The 21,619-nt window shown below is 34.4% G+C and overlaps 1 protein-coding gene across 1 annotated transcript in view; it reads left to right on the plus strand.

Moving 5' to 3' along the window:
- Positions 1-21,619, plus strand: part of MDN1 (midasin AAA ATPase 1) — a 179,374-nt gene that overhangs the window by 73,952 nt on the left and 83,803 nt on the right. The window contains exons 30-37 of the mRNA XM_031964521.1: positions 1,452-1,587; positions 2,035-2,165; positions 3,863-4,007; positions 7,546-7,675; positions 10,978-11,199; positions 11,739-11,936; positions 18,677-18,885; positions 20,548-20,670. Coding sequence (XP_031820381.1) covers positions 1,452-1,587; positions 2,035-2,165; positions 3,863-4,007; positions 7,546-7,675; positions 10,978-11,199; positions 11,739-11,936; positions 18,677-18,885; positions 20,548-20,670 — 1,294 coding nt within the window. The remainder of the gene's footprint in view (positions 1-1,451; positions 1,588-2,034; positions 2,166-3,862; positions 4,008-7,545; positions 7,676-10,977; positions 11,200-11,738; positions 11,937-18,676; positions 18,886-20,547; positions 20,671-21,619) is intronic.

The raw sequence follows: 21,619 nt of genomic DNA on the forward strand, positions 1-21,619 counted from the left end.
CACTCTGGGTACTGGCTGGGTGTGGCCAGGTCCCAAGAGACTCTAGTATTTTGGGGTGCTAATCTTTACCCCCTGTGTTTATAGCTTCTCTGCTGATCTACTGGCTTGCTGCCAGGGCAAAGTAGCCACACTGGTAAAATTCTCCCCACAAATTTTCCGCCGGCTTAGACTGCACCCCGCCCCGCTCCGGTCTATTCAGCATTAGCTGTCTTCTGTGCTCTCACTGCCTGCCTGAGGTCTGTGCCTGGTCTAACTGTCCCTGCCCGTGAGCAAAAACAGACCTTTTCTGGTGAATTGTGAGGATATCTTCTGTTAGTAATGTGTTGTATTTCCAATATTTGTGGGTTTTTTTAGTCAAGCACGAATTCCAAGGCCGTTTCATGAAAGAAGTAGTTTGAGGGCAAGGAAGAGCTTAAATAGATACGTGTGTCCTTTCCGCCATCTTTGCCGAAAAATGGGAGTACCATTTCTTGATCAAGACCTGGCCACATTTTCCTTGAAGTTTTTAGAGTAATGGGTATTTCCTCATTTTTTAGAGATCATTAAGAGAAGTAGGAAAAAAAAGATACGTTAGTCAGTGAAGAATGTTCTTTTCTAAGGAAAGGAAAGCACAATAATGGAACTTCTGCAGTTGGAGTATCTCATCTGATATTTTAATGATGCTCGTTTCATGAAATGGCCAATTTGTGCCTTTTATAGTAAGGAACTTTCCTCATCCTGAGGTTTTAGTGGAGTGTTGATTAAAGGTATGGAGAGACAGCATGGAGTGGTATTGAATTTTGGGATGTTCAGATGCCACCTGATCTGACATCTGATCCATCACTGCTGTTGTAACCTTAATCACTTGAACCTCAGTGCTCCAGAGCACAGGAACCAAACACACCTTGTCCTGTACATTTCACCCTTCACAATACAGCCTGAATAATATTAAAATATAATTCGGAAATTTTTAACAAAATAGGTAAAAATACAGTAGAACATAGATGACATATTGGTCATGTATACTTATTGTGTATCTAATTTATATTTTAATACATTTAACATCTACTGGTCATCATGCCATCTGGGGGAAGGGGTGGGGGGTAAGAGGGGAAAAACTGGAACAGGAGGTTTGGCAATTGTCAATGCTGTAAAGTTACCCATACATATACCCTGTAAATAAAAGGCTATTAAATTTAAAAAAAAAAACATAGATGGCATAGATAAGTCCATATATGACTTATAAGATCCTTATGAATGGTTTAGTTGCCTTTGTTTTTATTTGGGTTTGCCCCTGATATGGAGAACCTACTAAGATTATAAATTGTAATGTAGGACTCCACCTGCATTGGTAGAAAGAACATCCTCACTTGGGAGTTTCTAATACACACAAATTCATAAATATGCTTCCTGTCCCTATCACTACTTTGGGTATACATCAACTTTGTTTGCCTTTTCTTTCATTATGATAGGTGTGGGAAAACAACTATCTGCCAAATTTTTGCAGCATTGTCAAATCAGAAATTGTATTCAGTCAACTGCCACTTGCACATGGAGACATCTGATTTCCTGGGAGGTCTCCGACCAGTCAGACAGAGGTCAAATGAGGTTTGTTTCATAGTGTTGTGTCTGAGGCGTCTTTGTTCAGAAGCTGGGGTTCTCTGATTGCACATCATTTTGACTAAGTACTGTGTACCTTCGCTGTCATTTCTTTGCAATTTGAAAGGGGCTTTAGAGTCATCCTGGCTTTCAAATCTAGTTTTAGATTTTGTTCTCTTTTCCTTGTAATATAGTTTGCAACTCATTTCTTAAATCAAGAAAATATTTTTAACAATCAGTAAGCATTGACTAAGCAGTTTTTATGTACCAGATCTTCTGCTTAGGCTCTAGTAATTACAAAGAAAAAAATAAAACAGTCTTTGCCCTTGAAGAGCTTACATTTTATTTAAAATTGTGATTATATAATATTGTGCATAGATATGTTTGTGTATATGTTGTATATTTGTCTATGAAGTAATAGATCTTTTTTTTCCTTACTTCTTTTTCATCTTCTAGGAAGAAGTTGATAAGTCGAAACTCTTTGAGTGGCATGATGGTCCCCTAGTCTTGGCAATGAAGGAAGATGGCTTTTTTCTTTTAGATGAAATATCACTAGCTGATGATTCAGTCTTGGAAAGACTCAACAGGTATGTTTCAGTAATATTAACAATAACATGATATTTATATAGCTTTTGAAGGTTTACAAATGATTTTTAACAATTTTATTTTCCAATTAACAAATATCTTTTTTTCCCCCTTCCCTTCCACATATCCCCTTAGGAGGGGGAAAAAAAAAGGAAAAATCCTTGAAATAAACAGATATAAGGGGCAGCTAGGTGACGCAGTGGATAGAGCACCAGCCCTGAAGTTAGGAGGACCCGAGTTCAAATGTGATCTCAGACACTTAACGTGTCCTAACTGTGTGACCCTGGGCAAGTCACTTAACCTCAGTTGCCTCAGTAATAAAAAGAAAAGAAAAGAAATAAACAGACATAGTAAAACAAAACAAATTCCTTTATTGTTCATATCACAAAAACTTCCCTCATTATACATTCTGAGTCTCTCATCTGTCTGTCAAAGTGGGTAGTTATTTGTGGGTAGTTTTTGCCTTGTTCTGAGTTTTTAAGTTTTTCAAGTTGTCTGTGTTTACAATGGTACTGTTATTCTATAAAGCATTTTGTATAGAGTATCTTATTTGATACTTGCAACATTCCCATGACATAATTTTTTTTTTTAACAGATGAAGGAATTGGGACTAAGGGAAGCTAAGTGATTGGCTCATATTCAAAAAGCTAGTAAGCACTGGAGATGGTATTTGAATCTAAATTTCATTACTTCCAAGCCTATCACTCTTTCACTACAGGGTGGCATCCTGTCTTTCAGTTTAACCAGATATAGAAGAAAATTGTTCTTCCTCATCTATATTGTGGTGCTTGATGATGACAACTTAATTTGTGTTGGCTTTGTTAAGATCTAATCACTCTGGAAACCTTCAAGGGTAGCTGATTTTTTTCTGCATGATTGATATGCATGGTACAAGTCACTGGGGAAAGGGAAGTTTGGGAAAATAAGGAAATAGGATAAATAAATCTTGTAGTTTTTCTGGAACTGAATTGTTTCTGTGGAACCCATCCTTGCTCCGAGGAAGAACTGGAATTATATACAAATATTAGAACTGAAAGGTCAATTATTGCCTCTACATAACTGAAGCATTGTTTTACCCATTTTACAATTATATATGATCATATGTTCAGAATTATAGATTTAGAGTTAAGGGACCTCAGAAGTTACGTAGTCCAACTAAAGCTCACAGAACTGGAGTGATTTGCTTGAGGTCACATAGGATAAGTGACAAGACTTAGGAGATTGAAACTATGTACTCAGACTCCAAATGAAGTGCCCTTTTCTCTGCTTCATTCTGCCTCCCTAGCAAGAATTAAAGTGGAAATGGACCCACAGATGTGTTAGGCTGATTCTTACCTCTGACATCCATCTGCTATCCACCAGATAGCCTAATAAAAAGGACTTGAGGAAGCGCAATGTCGTCACAGAACACCTGCAGCTTAAAGCATAGGCATTGAATACTACACTTTGCTCATTACTTCCTTTGAGATTTTAGAACACCTCCTTTTTAGTGAACAGTAGCTTTAATGGGGAGTTGAATAGAAAGAGACAGTTTTCTTTTTTTCTGCTCAGGAAACCAAGCCCTTATAAGAGGATTGTAACAAGCTTAATTTTTTGAATCTGGCATGATGTTTATTTCAAATCTGAAATCAGGTAGAGCAATGATTGGGTACACAAAACTTCTCTCATTTTCCTTTTTTGCTATTATTTTACCTTTTAGTGTCCTTGAAGTGGAAAAAACCCTGGTATTGGCTGAAAAAGGTAGCCCAGAGGAAGGCAATAATGAAGTAGAACTACTGACTGCTGGGAAAAAATTCCGTATCTTAGCAACCATGAACCCTGGGGGTGATTTTGGAAAAAAGGAGGTAAACTTAAATTCTTACTCATAAATTTGCTTTGGATTCTAACAATAACTCTTTCATTGTACTCTTGAATTAATTTCAAAAATAAAAACACTTTGTCGCCATTGTGTCTTTTTTAAAAAATTAGCTTTTTATTTTTAAAATACATAGAAAAATAGTTTTCAACATTTGCCCTTGCAAAACCTTGTGTTCCAAATTTTTCTCCCTCCCTTCCCTGTACCCGCCTTCCTTAGGCAACAAATAATCCAAAATATGGTGAACATGTACAGTTCTTCTATACATATTTCCACAATTAAAATCAGTATGAGAAAAATCAGATCATAAAAGGTGAAAAAATGAGAAAGGAAAAAAGCAAACAAACAGCAACAAAAAAGGTGAAAATATGTTGTGACCTACATTCAGTTCCTATAACCCTCTTTCTGGATGCAGATAGCTCTCTCCATCAGTCTATTGGAATTGGCCTGAATATCCTCATTGATGAAAGAGCCACATCCATCAATGTTGATTGTCACATAATCTTGTTATTGTTGTGTACAGTGTTCTTTTGGTTCTACTCACTTTACTTATTCTTTCTGAAATCATTTTGTTGATCGTTTCTTGTAGAACAATAATATTCCACAACATAAACATACCCTAACATATTCAGCCATTCCCCAACTGATGGATATCCACTCATTTACCCATTCTTTGCTACACCAAAAGGGCTAACTACAAACATTTTCACATATATGGGTCCTTTCCCTTTTTTATATGACCCAATAGAGATAATGCTAGTTAAGGGGCACGTACAATTTGATAGCCCTTTTGGCATAGTTCTAACCCAGAATGGTTGGATCAGTTTACAATTCTCACAAACAATGTATTACTGTCCAAGTTTTTGCACATCCCCTTCAATGTATATCATTATCTTTTCCTGTCATCTTAGCAATGTGAGAAGTGTATAGTGGTACCTCAGAGTTGTCTTAATTTGCATTCCTTTCATCGTGATTAAATGACTAGGAATGGTTTTAATTTCTTCATCTGAAAATTGTCTATTCATATCCTTAGACAATGGCTTATTTTCTTATAATTTGAGTCAATTCTTTATATATTTTAGAAATGAAGCCTTTGTTAGAACCTTTGCGTGTGAAATTGATTTCCCAAGTTTACTGATTTTTTAATCTTTGCTGTATTGGTTTTGTTTGCACAAAAACTTTTTTTAATATACTCAAAATTATCCATTTTGCATTTCATAATGTTTATTCTTCTTGGCTCTGAATTCCTTTCTTCTAGAGCTATCTACAGCAATAGAGAGGACTATGGAAACCGAATGTGTATCACAATATGCCATTCTCACTCTTTTTTGATGTTGTTCACTTGCATTTTGTTTTCTTGCTCATTTTCTTTTCTTTTTTGATCTAATTTTTCTTGTGCAACAAGTGAATTGTATAAATATATTTACACCTATTGGATTTAACATATATTTTAATATGTATAACATATATTGGATCGCTTGCCATCTGGGGGAGGAGGTGAGGGAAAAGGGGAAAATCTGAAACAAGGCTATGTAAGAGTCGGTGTTGAAAATAAAAAGGTTTTTTTAAAAATAAGTTCCTTTCTTCTACAAATATCTGACAAATAGACTGTCTTCCTGATTTGCTTCTTTTCCTAATTTGCTTATAGTATCATCCTTTATGTCTAAATTATAAACCCATTTTGATCAAAAAAATTTTTTAAATTATACATTTGATAAATTTTTAAAAAATTGAATAAATATACCAAAGCAAAGGCAAAATCTTTTGCCAAATCTTTAGCCTTTTCCAAGAGAAAATAAAATTAATTGGCAAGCAAGCAATGGAAAATGTTTTGTTTTCATGTTCCTTTTCTAGGCCTACCCTAGTTTATTATTTTTGGTTCTGTTTATCTTAATTTTCTTTTCTGCCTTTACAAAAAAAATATATGTTGTATATATACCAATACTTATAGTTAATAAATTGCTTATATTTGAAAAATACATATCTAATAACTTACTAATATGGATACATATGTTTGCCAATTTCCCTTTGTAGATGTTATCATATTTCCTTGTAGGAATCACCATAAAATTTTTTTAACTACTTAATAATCTACATCTAGTGTACCATAATCTATTCAGACATTCTCCATTTTTTGAGTATATATAGGTTTCTAATTTTCCAAGGAACTATTTCTTGACAAAGACCATTTCCATTATGTTGTAGAGCCTGAGTAAAACTGAAATTCACCAAAAGAAAAATGGATACTTATTTCAAATGAGGGGTGGAGAGGACAAATAGAAGTAAAATATTATGTTTTGGAAAAATGATTTCTCATGTCACCTATATAGCTTTAAAATCCCAGCAAATGAACCATTAAAAGATAAAATATTTCCGTATTGTTTCTCTACCTGTTTTCACAATTGAATTTAACATCAAAAATAATAATTTTGTCTTGCAATTTGAACAAATCCTTACCCTTTCCCATAGTTGTATGCCTTTTTGAGTAGGTTAATAGTAATTTGTAAAGTTTTTTCCTCAGTTCCAAATTTACTCAGCGTTTGAATAATTTAGTTTATCCAGTTAGGGATGTGCCACTCCTGAAACTGTCATTTAAACTTTTCTGTCTCATGAAAGAGCCAGCTTTGTTTTTAAATGATATTCAGGTAATACATAGGTTTTGTTAGTTAAATTACTAAAAGAACTGAAGGATGTTGATGAAGGGTGTTAAGGAACAGAAATAGTGATCCTGAATGGAAGTAATTAAGATTATATGAAGTGCCAAGAAATTAGTAAGGGAAGCAAATGTAAGATTTTTGTTGTTGTTTTCCTTAACAACAAATTAGAAAAGAAGCATATAAACTCCATAAAACCACTGAACTGAACGAAAAGCTCCCTGGAAAGTGAATTGCAAAATAAAGAAATAGCAAAATGCTAAGAATAGACTTGCAGTATAGCCTTTTTATTGAAGTGGTTTATGTGTAGCAACTCTTACCATAGAAAGCAATAATCTCAAAGGATCTTATTACAATGTTTAATCTTCTTAGCCATAATAAACATGTACCTTATGATGTGTTTTGTCATTGTCAGAAAGTGACTTTCCATTTTTCTAAATATTCATTCCTAATATGAAAGTTGATGAACCAAGGGTAGAATTGCCATTTGTTTCCCCATTAACTAGGAATTCTTGTAAGCTAAAGGGAACAGGATATGAGGGAAGAAATCTTCTTGATTTTTCTACCTGTTGGACAAAATTCTTCTCTTAAGACTGTGATTTGGTGACATCTTCATAGAATTAATTGTTTTGGGAGTTCTCAATTTATGTGACACCCTAACTAAGGGATATGGGTCCCTAGATTCACTTGTAGCATATAATCAGTGTTGCAGCCATTTACTAAACAATTTACTTAATTGTTTTTGTAAGACTGCTAAGAAGAGAGGATGTCCTTTGGGAGGTTCAAAAGCATTTCCAAGCTTAGAAAAGGAAAAGTATTTCTGTACTAAAATTTACTACTAAGCTCATATTGGTTTATTTCCTCTCCTTGCAGCTGTCGCCTGCTTTGCGTAACAGATTTACTGAGATATGGTGCCCTCAAAGTAAGAGCCGCAAAGATTTAATTCAGATTGTCAAGCGTAGTCTTCATCCAGGATTATCTCTGGGTAAAGTAGACCATCAAGGTAAGAAATGGGGAAAGAATGGTATTTCAAGGAGAAGAAATTTAAGGAAATGAGAGTAGACATGGATTTCAGCCAAGTTGGCTGATAGTCTTTTGCTTCTGTATCCATATGGTTGATCTTCATAGTATCTCCTTCACTAGGATGTTTAAATTTCATCTTCTTTAACAAGAAAGGAGTTATATTTTAGTTTGTGTCATTCTCTCACATTTACACTTCCGTGACTGCCATTGTCAAACTTAAGATTTTGGTAGAATGTGATAGCAGAGAAGTAGCAATACATGTATTTAGTAAGAATTAATTTAAAGGGCAACTGTATGCCTGTACTGTGATATGTACTCAGATTATAAAGATACACCTGCACTAGAACCTGCCCTTGAGGAGCTTATGTTTTATGTAATAGATAAAGAATCAGTTTTGTCCTCAGAGTAGTCAGAGGTTCATACTTACCTCTGACACTTACTTTGTGACTCTGAGCAAGTCACTTCATTTCTCACTTGTCCGAGCGATTTTGTGAGGTCAAAAATTATATAATAGATGATGATCTGCATTGATATAGAGACTTTGTTTATTTGATGCTTCCTGTATGACTGAAATTGCAGGTGCATGGGAAAAAAATGATGTGGTTGGAAAAAAGTGAAAATATGGTTAATTTTTTTTTTCTCAGAATGCCTTTAAGGGAAAAAAAAACTTAGAATATTGTATAGGTAATGTATTTCTTAAAATAAATTATGTACTACTACTCGTCTAATTTAGTTGATTTCATTTTTAAATAAAATAAAATTAAAGCCAATTTGGATCATTATAATGTATTGTATATTTTTTCCTGGATCCTGGCATTAAGATATTTTTTATATAATGTTATCCATAATTATTAAGTTTTTCTTTTAAATATCTTCCACTGAGTTCAAGCTGCTCTATTAAATTTGTGTTTCTTGGTAAATGTTATGCAGTTCAGATCTTAGGTCTGGGTTCTACCACTTAGTTTTCTGAACCTCTTCTGTTCTTCAAATAGGATTCCCATCTAAATTTTATTTATTTATTTATTTTTAATAAAAGCCTTTTATTTTCGAAATACATGGAAAGATAGTTTTCTATTATTCACCCTTGCAGAATTTTGTGTTCCATATTTTTCTCACTCCCTTTCCTCTACTCCTTTCCCCTAGAGAGCAGGTAATCCAATATATATTAAACGTGTCTTCAATACATATTTCTACATTTATTGTGCTGCATAAGAAAAATCACATCAAAAAAGGAAAAAAAAATGAGAGAGGAAAAAAATATCAAGCAAACAGTAACAAAAAAGGTGAAAATACTATGTTGTGATTCACATTCAGTCCTTACAATGCTCCTTCTGGATGCAGATGGCTCTTTCCATCACAAATCTATTAGAATTGGCCTGAATCAGCTTATGGTTGAAAAGAGCCATATCTGTCAGTGTTGATCATCACATAATCTTGTTGTTGCTGTGTACAGTGGTTCTTTTGGTTCTACTTAATTCACTTAGCATCAATTCATGCAAGTCTCTCCAAAGCCTCTCTGATATTATTCTTCTGATTGTTTCTTATAGAACAATAATATTCCATAGCATTCATATACCATAACACATTCAGCCATTCCCTAGCTGATGAATATCTACTTACTTTACAATTCCTCACTACTACAAAAAGGGCTGCTACAAACATTTTCACACATATAGATCCTTTTCCCCTTTTTTATGATCTCTCTGAGAATTAGACTCAGTAGAAGTACTGCTGAATTTTCAAAGGGTATGCACAGTTTGATAGCCCTTTGAGCATAAGAACAATTAACTTTTTAAAGTATTCTTGGGATATAGAAATTGAGAGACATTTGTCTCAGTTTCTATGTTTCAGGTTTGGTTGCAAGTACAAGCAATCAACTGGGTGAGTATTTGTTTTTTACAAGTATAGAGTATTTGAAAGTCAGGATTATTTTCCTGCTGTACACAATGCAAAGGAAAGGCCGCTGGTCTGGAATCAACTAAATGCTTGAATAAAATCATTTCACCTAATTCTCTAGAGAGAATAATTTTATCAAAACAAATATTTTTTCTAGACCCTGTTTTTGGAACAACAGTCATACTTTATAACAGAATTACACTTGATTGCCTCTAGTGGAAAGCATGAAAAATCATCTTCAGAAGGAGAAAGCTTGATAGAATTCTGGAAGCAGACAAATTGAGATAGTATTGTCTTCTACCCTGCCTGGATTGAGATCCATGCTGGAGATGTCTTCCCTCTTTAAGCTGTATTCATTATAGTAAAGATCGCAGTAAAAGGAACCCTCTTCTTTATTCATTCTGTTTCCAAAGAATCCATGAGTATATCTCTTATATTTCTGGCATGAAACATTTCCCAGTAGTACAATGAGCCTTGGAGCTTTGGGATTCACCTTTGTAATAGTCAGTTTGTTTCTAAGGTGGTTACTTGTCAGTATTTTCAGGGTTCTGTGACAATTGTCTTCTTCTAGGGAGTTATTAAGAACTCTAGGGGAATAATGCTGTGGAAGACAGAAAAGGAGAGTTTTCCTCTCTTTTCCATTTGGCATCTTTAAAAAACAATTCTCTGTTCTGTAGAAAATGGTTTAGCAAGAGAATGGCTTTTGTTAATTTCTTTTCAGCCTATTGTTTTCTCCCTCCAGGATCCTACCAAAATGAATTTTTTCATTCTTTTAAGTATCATGATCTCAATTAGCATATACTCAAGTTCACAAACAAAAACATCATTAACCAAAATACAAATGAAAGGCATTCATTTTCCATATTCTGAATTGTACCTCAGATTTGGAAAAATGAAAGATAAATTTTTGAAGTAAAGTTAAAAATTCCACTCTGTCAGAGATATAGACTTAAAATTTGGAAGGAAATCATAGGTTATCTTGTTGTAGGACTATTATAGTAGTCCCTTATTGTGGAGCTCTATTAGAACACAGAGGCCATCTCTTCTAGCTCCCTCATTTTGCAGATGAGAAAACTAAAGTCAAGAAAGATGAAGCGACTTGCCTCTGATTTCTCAGACAGTATTTGACAAAACTAGGATTTGAACTTAGGACCTCTGATTATATCTATTTCTCTTTTGATTCTACCACATTGTAATACAATTTAACTGTCATTTAAAATTGGGAACCACCAGAATCCTTTCTAGACTTGAGCCAAATTTACATTTCATTCACTGAGAGTCCCCTAAGAATAGCCTTTTGTGGGTTAATATGTCTTATTTGGGGGATTACATTCTTCAGGGTTGCCTATAGAGTATGGTCTTAACATTTCTCCTCTTGTGTTTTAGGAACAGATGTAGCAGAACTTATGATGGAGTTCATAGATTGGCTCACTAGTCAGGAGTTTGGTCGACGATGTATCATCAGCATCAGAGATATCCTGTCCTGGGTCAATTTCATGAATGTTACTAAGGCGGAAAAGACTTTGAAGGAGGGAGAAGAAACTATTTCAGCTGTGACATCTTTAGTCCATGGTGCATGCCTAGTGTATGTGGATGGAATAGGTTCAGGTAAGTTGGTAATAAGAACCCTTAGGGTCAGATTTTATACAGATTCACATATTTTCTGTTTTCTAGCCTTTAACTGTAAATTCAGTTAACTTATTTGTATTTAATTTAAATGTGTTTTAGTTGGTTGTAATTTATTAAAATTGAAAATATGTAGAAATTATTGTGTTATCTCTTCCCAGAGATCAGTTCTATTTGTTTGATTTCTCAGACAACAGTGGGTAGAACTAGATTTGAACTCAGGGCTCCTGCATATCAAGCTCTCTTTATGTCCAACTTCATCATTATTGAGCAAAAGCTGACATAAATTAACCTTTAGTCTTACATAAGCTCTTAACCTCGGTGGGTTGTAGATAACATGTAACATTTAGTGGTCAGTATGCTTTCTTTAGATTCCTTGCAAGTTTAGAGCAATGTATAGGTTGTAGTATATCTAGAAAGGACAGAGTTTATTCATTGAATTGTTATATAAATCTTGCTAACTAACCTTAAGACCAGGCTTATTTTGAGTTTAATTAATATGATGGTACCTTTTCTTTTAGGAACAACTTCCTTTGGATTTGATATTGCACCCCTGGCTCGCAAAGAATGTCTACAATTCCTGACCAAGAAACTTTCTCAAGTAGTCCATCTTACGGTCTCTGCAAGGAATAAGCTGAAGATTTATGACAAAACCAAAGATATGGAATTTATTTGTATGGATAACTTTTGTGGTATCCACCCCTTTTTTATACCACGCGGTAAGAATGACTATTTTAAATCCCATCATTGAAAATTACATATTTATATCTTAAAAAAAATTGACTGGTTATTTTCATGTATGTTGCTTTTAGGGTACTCTTCTGACTTGGCTTTTTTGCATTAGCTGCCCCAGTTAGAAACTGTTCTGATATCTTTATTTTTGTCAACAATTTCCATTCTGATTAGGCATTTGACCCATACATAACACTGTATAACAAGATAAGGTCGAAATGGGTTCTTGATCTAGATATATAGAATGATATAAACTAATTAGAAGAACATAGGAATTGTTTACCTCTCAGATCTGTGGAGGAGGAAGGAATTTGTAACCAAAGAAAAACTAGAGATTATTATTGATCACAAAATAGATAAGTTTTAATTACATTAAATTAGAAAGTTTTTTTTGTTTTTGTTTTTGTTTTTTTTGTTTTACAAACAAAACTAATGCAGGCAAGATTAGAAGAGAAGCAATAAACCGGGAAAACATTTTTACATTCAAAGGTTTCAATAAAGGTATCATTTCTAAAATATAGAGAGAATTGACTCAAATTTATAAAAATTCAAGATACTCTCCAATTCATATATAGACAAAGGATATGAACAGACAATTTTCAGATGAAAATTGAAACTATTTCTAGTTACATACTATTGATCAGAGAAATAAATGCAAATTAAAACAACTCTGAGATACCACTACACAGTCAGATTGGCTAAGATGACAGGAGGAGATAATGACAAATGTTGGAGGGGATGTGGCAAAACTGAGACACTGATATATTGTTGGTGGAACTGTGAACGGATCCAACCATACTGTAGAGTAATTTGGAACTATGTTCAAAAAGTTATCAAACTGTGCATACCCTTTGACCCTGCAGTGTTTCTACTGGGCTTATATCCTAAAGAGATTATAAGGGAGAGAAAGGAATCTACATGTGCAAAAATCTTTGTGGCAGCCCTTTTAGTAGTGGAAAGAAACTGGAAACTGAGTGGATTCCCATCAATCGGAGAAAGGCTGAATAAATTATGGTATATGAATGTTATGGAATATTATTGATCTGTAAGAAATGACCAGTGGGATGATTTCAGAGAGGCCTGGAGAGACCTACATGACCTTATACTAAGTGAAATGAGCAGAACCAGGAGATTATTATACTTGGCAACAACAAGACTATATGATGATCAATTCTGATGGATGTGGCTTTCTTCAACAATGAGATGATTCAAACCAGTTCCAGTTGTTCAGTGATGAAGAGAGCCATGAATGGCTATACCATTAATTTAATATAATCAAAATTATTCATTTTGCATTTCAACATATATCTATATGCCTAGAGAGACAACTGTGGGAACTGAGTATGGACCACAACATAGCATTCTCACTCTGTTTTCTTGTGAAACAAGAGAATTGTTTAACTATGTTTACACATATTGGATTTAACATATATTTTAATATGTTTAACATATATTGGATTTCTTGCCATCTGGGGAGGAGATAATTTGGAACAGAAGGTTTTGCAAGGGTCAGTGTTAAAAAATTACCCATGCATATGTTGTATAAATAAAAAGCTTTAATAAAATAAAATTAAAAACAAAAACCAAAAAAATCAATTTCCCTTCCTTTCCCTTTCTTTACAAGAAAAAAGAAACTAGGGAATATTGAGAATAGGGACTAGGTCTGAGTTTCTTGTTATAGGTAATTTTGGATAAAGAAATTCCTTCTGTTAATAACAATCAGTATCTTCTTTGCAATTTCACCAACCTGCTCAGTCATATATGCTGGTAAGCACTTCAAAGGTGGTTCTCAGAGATTGGTTTTCTAGCTTCAAGACAAGCTCTCTGTACTATATCACACTACTTCTCAATTAATGTTCTTTTTACTTCAAAATCCTCATCTGTTAAATGGGAATTCTTTTTTTTTAATAACTTTTTATTGACAGAACCCATGCCAGGGTAATTTTTTACATTATCCCTTGCACTCACTTCTGTTCCAATTTTTCCCCTCCCTTCCTCCACCCCCTCCCCCAGATGGCAAGCAGTCCTATATATGTTAAATAGGGTGTCACACTACTTCTCAAATGAATATTATTATTCATTATTAACTTCTCAGATCTGTTTCATGAACATACATCAGTTCTTACAAAGTTGTAGTCAGTATATATATGTTGTCTAATAGACTTGCTTAATTTGTTTTTATTTCATAAAATTGCTATGTATTGATGTGGTTCACATGTCTGTAGCATTTAATAGTTGTATTTATATTTCATCATGTGAGTAGTCCATAGTTTTAGTAATTGCCTTGTTGTGCATTTGATTGGTTTCCAAATTTTTGCTATTATATATAGCATCATTCAGCCTTGTTTTGTAAGTTTCCCCTTTTGTTTCATTTATTTGGCATTTAGTTCCCAAAATTGAATAATGAGATTACAGTATTATTTGTAACTCTGATTTTTTTGTTTTTTGCAGAAAAAGCACTATTTTAGCTCTTATTAAATGTTATTGGAATGTCTTTTAGAATGATTAAACTATTTTATAGTGTTTGTATCACTATACGTGTGTGTGTGTGTGTGTGTGTGTATGTATATATATATATATATATATATATTTTTTTTTTTTTTTCTAAGACAATTGAGGTTAAGTGATTTGCCTAGGGTCACAATAGCTAGGAAGTGTTAAGTGTCTGAGGCCAGAATTGAACTCAGGTCCTCCTGACTTTAGGGCTGGTAATATATCCACTGTGCTACCTAGCTGCCCCAATGTATACTTTTGAAAATGCTTTTTAAGCAGGCCTCGGGCTTGTTAAAAGAAGAAAGTTTAAAGCAGGTCATAACTTACACATCAACTTGTCCAAAAAGTTCATTTATAAGTTAGTTATATGAAATGCAAAATGCAATTTTTTTTCTTGAAACAAAGTGTTATAAATGGCAATTAGGTTTGTAGTCCCCAGAAGTATATTTTAACTCTTTTTGTAGCTAAGTTACAGAGAATGTTTTGTTTTTTCTGAACAGTGCTGAAACATGGTGTTCATTTATGGATGTCTTATTTTAGAAAGGACATTGATTGACCAAACTGCAATATAAAGCAAGTGGGAATTATTTCCTTAGAAAAGACTTTGTGGGGGATAAGATTGCTTTCTTTGAAGGGTTATCATTAAAAGGCAACTTTCTGGACTTTTTCTTCTTGGCTTCAGAAGCCAGAACTAAGAACAGTGGGTTATCTAAAAGAACGTTTTGACTTGATCTAAGATAAAATGTCTTAATAGTGGAAATTGTCATAGATTGGAATGAGCTGCAATGATAGGTAGTGCATGTTCCCTTTTCAAGAAGTGGCTGATTGACCTCTTTAGCCATATGTCAAATTTCTGTTCATAAGTGGATTAGTCTGAGTGATCATTATATTTCCTTCCAACTTGAGGCACTGTGATTCTTTTACATAAGTAGGATGACATTATAGGCATTCCCAGTTCATTACAAAGTTTCTGAAAAAAATCTATTTCAGGTGTCAGCTTAGGATACCAAAAATCTCCCTTTGCCACAGTTGGAAGAGGTTATTTTTGTTGAGAATATATGACATATCAGCTGTTGCACAGTCAGTCCTTGTCTGTAAATGGCAAGACCTACTGAGGCATTGTGCACTGTGGTAGGTAGCTTGGGAACTTCTTGGTTGAACTAAGGCTTCAGATCTTGGAAATAGAAGCATTGTGGGATAAGCTAGTTGGGTATCTCTCCCAAAATACATGGTGTGGCTGTGTGAAAGTAAGAGACTGTTTAAGAGAAATATAATGTTATATAACTAAATATGGCATTAGAACTTTGTCATTCTCTTTGATTAAAAAAAGAGAGACCCAGGTTTTTTTCTTTCTAGATCTGATTTTTCTTGTGCAGCAAGATAACTGTATAAATATGTATACATGTATTGGATTAAACATATACTTTAACATATTTAACATGTATTAGACTACCTGCCATCTAGGGGAGGGGGTGGGAAAAAGGAGGGGAAAAGTTGGAACAAAAGATTTTACAATGGTCAATGCTGAAAAATTACTCATGCATATGTCTTGTAAATAAAAAGCTATAATAAAAAGAAAATGACCTGCCCATTAGGATATAAGGATTGTTGTCCTCATTTACCTCATTTTTCTGTATTGTCTTTCATAAATGAGATTCAATTATCAAATGAATAGATTGAACTGAGATATTTTTTTAGTTCCCTTTAGTTTAGTTCTTGGTCATGTATTATTAGTTAGGATACCATCACTTGATTAGAGAAAACCATTAAATGCTAAGTACTTAGAAGAATTTGGAGGGGACATTATCTTCCTTACCTGATTGATTCCATTCTTCCTGGAAATAATTCTCTGACTTTTAAAGTCTTCTTGATGAAGATACATTCTTTGTATCCTCAGTAGTTAGGATAGTGCCTGGCACATAAGAAATCCTTATTAAATGATTGTTCATGAATTCTTCCCAACCTAAAAACTTGTTCACTCTCATTAGAGCTAGTTTTAAGCAAAAGGACTTTTTTTTTTTTTTTTTTTTTTTTTTGCCACCACACGCTGTAATCGGCAGGAGGGTCATTCCTGGTATAGAGATGTATTTTCTCATGTGAATAATGCTCTGTTTTGTCATACTATTAGTCCTGCCATCCAGTTATTCTAGGAGTAAATTAGTTCCTTTACCCATAAGTAGTATGGCATTGAAAAAGCCCTTGGCTCAGGTTTGATTCACAGTTTTTCCCCCTACTAACTATAATTGTCAAATCATTAAATTTTCTGAGTCTTAGGGTTCCAAATCTGTAAAATGGAGATAATATATGTATTTCCTTTTTTTATAAGGTTATTGTAAAGATCTTGGCATGTAAATTGTAAAGCTCTGTCAGTTAAAAAGCCCTTAATCATTATGAGGCCCTTAATTATTTAGGCATTAGCTTACTTTTGGGAGAACATAAAAAGGCAAAAGCATAGCCCTTGCTCTCTAGGAATTCCCATTATAATAAGAGAGAGGACATGTCAATAACTATGTACATATCCAATACATACAGTGTTAATGGAAGGTAGTCTAACCTGGGAGGCAGCCCTCTTGCAAAAGGAGGGATTTGATCTGTCTTTAAAATTTCCTAGGATGGTAGTCTAAGTGAAAAAGAAGAAAGATGATCTTGTGTGGAAAGGTGAAGAACTTACAGATTAAGCACATATTGATCAGAGACTGTTAACTAAAGTAGATCAGGCCTATAGGCCCCAGTCACGTGATTTTAGATGAGACCTGGACTGCATTCCATTGTCCAAAGAAGGAATTAAGTAGCCGAAGCTGTATATCACTTTCTTCACTGCATTCCACTGACCAAATAGGGAGATAAAGGTTATGTGACCAATCACAATCTATAGAGGGTGGGATTTGGGGGGTTCTTTGTCTGAAATGTATAAAAGTTGTAAGCATCTTCAAGTGAATGACTCTCCTCCTGTGGGTATCCTTGCTGTCCTTTCCGGCCCACAGGCCAGGACGGTCTGCTTCTCGATTCTAATAAATTCTTTCTGTACATCATTTGGAGTGACTCCTGAGTAGTCAGTTTGGGTAGGTGCAATTGCCCCAAATAATCTGAAGGTGGAAATACACTTGTTGGATATGTTGAATGAATGTCACTACTTAAATGATTAGATTTTATCATTGGATTCTTTGTGTGTGTGTATATGCGTATGTGTGTGTGTTGTGCACATGTATATATCCACACTTATATGTGAGTGGAGATGGCCTATAAAAGTTGACAAGCATTTCAAAGAATGTTTAAAATATCAATTTAGGGGCAGCTAGGTGGTGCAGTGGACAGAGCACCAGCCATGAAGTCAGGAGGACCCGAGTTAAAATCTGGCTTCAGACACTTTACTTCCTAGCTTTGTGACCCTGGATAAGTCACTTAACCCCAATTGCCTCAGCAAAAACAAACAAATAAAAAAAAACCAACAAAAATTTGGGGAATAATTAAATAATTGAATATGTCATTAGAACTTTGTCAACCTGTTTTGATGTGGGAAAGATTCCTATCTTTGATTCCCAAACCCCTCTAGCTAATGTAATTGCCCTTTGACTCACAAATCCTGGTCCCTTTGAATTCCAATAGAAAATCTGGACCTGTCCCAGCTCCATCTGTATCTGACCAACTTTGGGCTACGCCCAAAAGCCCCTCCAGCTAAGTCTCCTCTTATAAAAGGGCCACGTTGGGAACCCATCTTTCCAGAGATTCCAAATATGCTAGCCATGTGAGGACCCTCTGTCCAGTGCCTTCCTTATCTCTACCTTCACCTATCTCCTACTTCTAAACTCAATAATAAACCTCTTTTATCAATCCAGATCTCAGGCTAATAAATGCTTTTATTGGGGACTCAAGCGGCTACTAGACCTCATTTACCGCCGTATCCTTGTGCTGAATCCAAGGGGGTTGCAGGGGAGCTGTTTGACTCCCTGTACCCCAAACCTGCCGCTAGACCTTAACTAAACCCTAATTTCATTTAGGTACCCCGAATCTAGACCTTAACAGTTTGATTTTACAAAAATACAGAAAGACCTGCCTAGTGCATTAATCATTATAAATGTTGTTAGTTTAAATAACTAATAAGTTATTAATTGTTAACTAATTAAAGTTATTAATAATAAAATATTTGTAACTATTAAGCTGCATGGATACAGTCAGAATCACCACATATATTTCAAAGTCTTCTAACTTGTGTATATTTTTTATTTGTTCTTAGGATCTGTTTTGCAAAGGCAGGATGTTTCAGATTACGCACTTAATGCAGGCACTACAGCTATGAATGCCCAAAGGGTCTTAAGAGCCACAAAATTGAATAAACCCATTCTCTTGGAGGGTTCTCCTGGAGTGGGTAAGACCAGTTTGGTGTCAGCATTAGCAAAAGCTTCTGGTAATAACCTTGTTCGAATCAACCTATCTGAACAAACAGTGAGTACCAGTTTTTCTTGGGCTGAGCACATGTTGCTATGACATTGTCAAAAATATTCATAAATAGAAGGTGAAACCATTACCTGTTTTAGACATAAATATGGTTAAAAAGGACTTTTTATTTCCTTCTGTAACTATTTGTGCAAATAAAGTCATTAATGATTTTGCCTTTTGACTTTTTTTTTATCCTAAATCTTTATTTTAAAAGTGGTTAAACTTTGTAGACTTTGTAAGTACTGGCAAATATGTAAATGATGGCATGTAATTATAAAGTTGTGGTTTAGGGTAACTGGCTTTGGAGTACCTTCCACATTTTAAAATTTAATTTATTTTATTTATTTTAAAATTAATTGAATTGAATTTATATTTATTTTTATTTATTGGGGTTAAGAGTGACTTGCCCAGGGTCACACAGCTAGGAAGTATTAAGTGTGTGAGGCCAGGTCCTCCTGACTTCAGGGCTGGTGCTTTATGCACTGTGCCACCTAGCTGTTCCTCTCTTCTCCCCCCTCCCCCCTCATATATCATTATTATTACATTTAAGAATTATCTTTACCTTCAGCTTGTAAGAATGAGGCCTAGATAGCCAAAGTTGCTTTTCTTAGAGCTTTGTTGTGAATCAGTGTGGATGTCAGATTCTGTTTTGCATTCATTATTTACGGTTTAGCTTTGAGCAAAAAACTGTTACTCTCTATACCTCATTTTTACATTTTGGAAGTGATAATTCTTAATTATATTATATAGGTGAGTCTTTTGGGGCACTATGGATCTCTCCCTACTCCAAACTGTACTCCACATTCCTGCCCTCAAAAGATTTTCCTTATTATGCTTTCAGATTGGAGACAGGAAAACCTGAGTTCATGTTCCTCTTGTGATACTAGCTGTGTGACTTTAGGTTCTCTGACTTTATTTTCCTCATCTGTAAAATGGGAATAGTAATAATTATATTTTTATTTTTCCCAGTGACATGTAAAACAACATTTTTTTGGGGGGGAGGGAATCAATTTGGGAAAGAAAAATTAGAACAAAGGTAAAAACCACAAGGAAAAAAAAAAAACACTGAACATAGATAACATGTATTGATTTACATTCAGTCTCCAGAGTTCTCTCTCTAGATGCAGATGGCATTTTCCATTATTGAATGCTAGTGTATCTATGTGCCTAGTCTGCATTTAGGTATCTTTTCATCACTTTTTTGGTGGCAAGATGCCATTTGTCAGTCCTGCTGGCTTCTGACTTTATGAATGTTGGTTTGGCCTTGATTTCTACTGCTGTGACTCATAATGATAATACATGCTGCTGGGTAAAGTTAATTTATCAGTTCAACAGTGCTGAGCATAGAGAACTGTTTATTACCAACTAGAAAAATGAGGAGCCATATTTCTATCAAGTGATTCTTGCTACAGTGCCTTGCATACATTATTCTGAATGTTATCATTTATAATATAGGAATAAGCAAAAATGTTAATATTTCTCATCATGAATCATTTTCATGAATTAAAATTTAGGGAGTGACTACTAAGTTATTGGTATCAGATTATGAAAAAAATTGGATCACCTTTGCCAAATTTTGTTGGTTTGGTCCCTTTGGTCTTAAAGTATATGACTTAACCATTGTACTTCCAATTAAGAGCAATTTATTTTCCCCATTTTCCTCTGAAGGACATCACTGATCTGTTTGGGGCAAATTTACCTGTTGAAGGAGGAAAAGGAGGAGAATTTTCATGGCGTGATGGCCCCTTACTTGCAGCACTGAAAGCAGGTCATTGGATTGTGTTGGATGAGGTGAGTTGTGTGTATGTGTGTGTGTGTGTGTCTGTGTGTGTTTTTCTAGGGAGAACTTGTATAATTCAAACAATGAAACTTCATTCAGGATAAGATGTTACATTTTACAGGAAGACTTTTAGAATGTATAGTGAGATTAGAAAGGAACTGGCATTTACTAAGCATCTACTATATGCTGGATACTCTGCTGTCAACTAAGTACTTTATAAATATTTTGAAGATACTTTTATTAAACCTATTGCATAGGAAAACTGTTTTCTTAGTGTTATAAAGTAAAAAGTGCCAAAAATGTATTGGCATTTGTATTTTCAAAACTTAAAAGCTAGTTGAGGATGACATTTAGTATAGTGCTTATTAGAAACATGACATATAACATTGTTAAATAATTTTCTTTTTTGGAGTAGTCAGTGTAAAATAGTTTTTGCACAGTGGTGAAAACGTTTCTCTACTTCTTCCATTTGATGATACTTAAAAAAAAAATCTAGCTCAGTTTTCTCTCCATAACTAGTTCTGTCCTGGTAAAAATATTGGTAACTAATTCCAGAAAATGTCCATCCATATCCATTCATACTAGACTTAAGTTTAATGTGCATTATTAATACTTTCTCTATTACTTGTTTGAGCTTAGGCAACAAAACAATAAGGTTCTTATTTGTGGTGTTTGTCGACTTCCAAAGTGTAAAAGCTCACACTGCAAATTAATAATTAGGTTCCACCAGCCCATTTGACTTGATTGAATCACATCCCTGACTTTAACTCATTTTATAGTAAAATCTATTGGTCTTTGTCACATAAAAAGTATATCAATGTTGTTATTGACCTGTGTTTTGCCTCCCTGATACATGGTTGCCATAAGTTGGCCAAAATAGACCACTGCAAGCATTCACCACAAAATTTCTGTTCAGTGGGAAAATCAAATAATTTGAGTTTTGCTTAGATCAAAATGTCC

This window comes from Sarcophilus harrisii, chromosome 4, assembly GCF_902635505.1.
Source record: "Sarcophilus harrisii chromosome 4, mSarHar1.11, whole genome shotgun sequence".
Classification (NCBI taxonomy): Eukaryota; Metazoa; Chordata; class Mammalia; order Dasyuromorphia; family Dasyuridae; genus Sarcophilus; species Sarcophilus harrisii.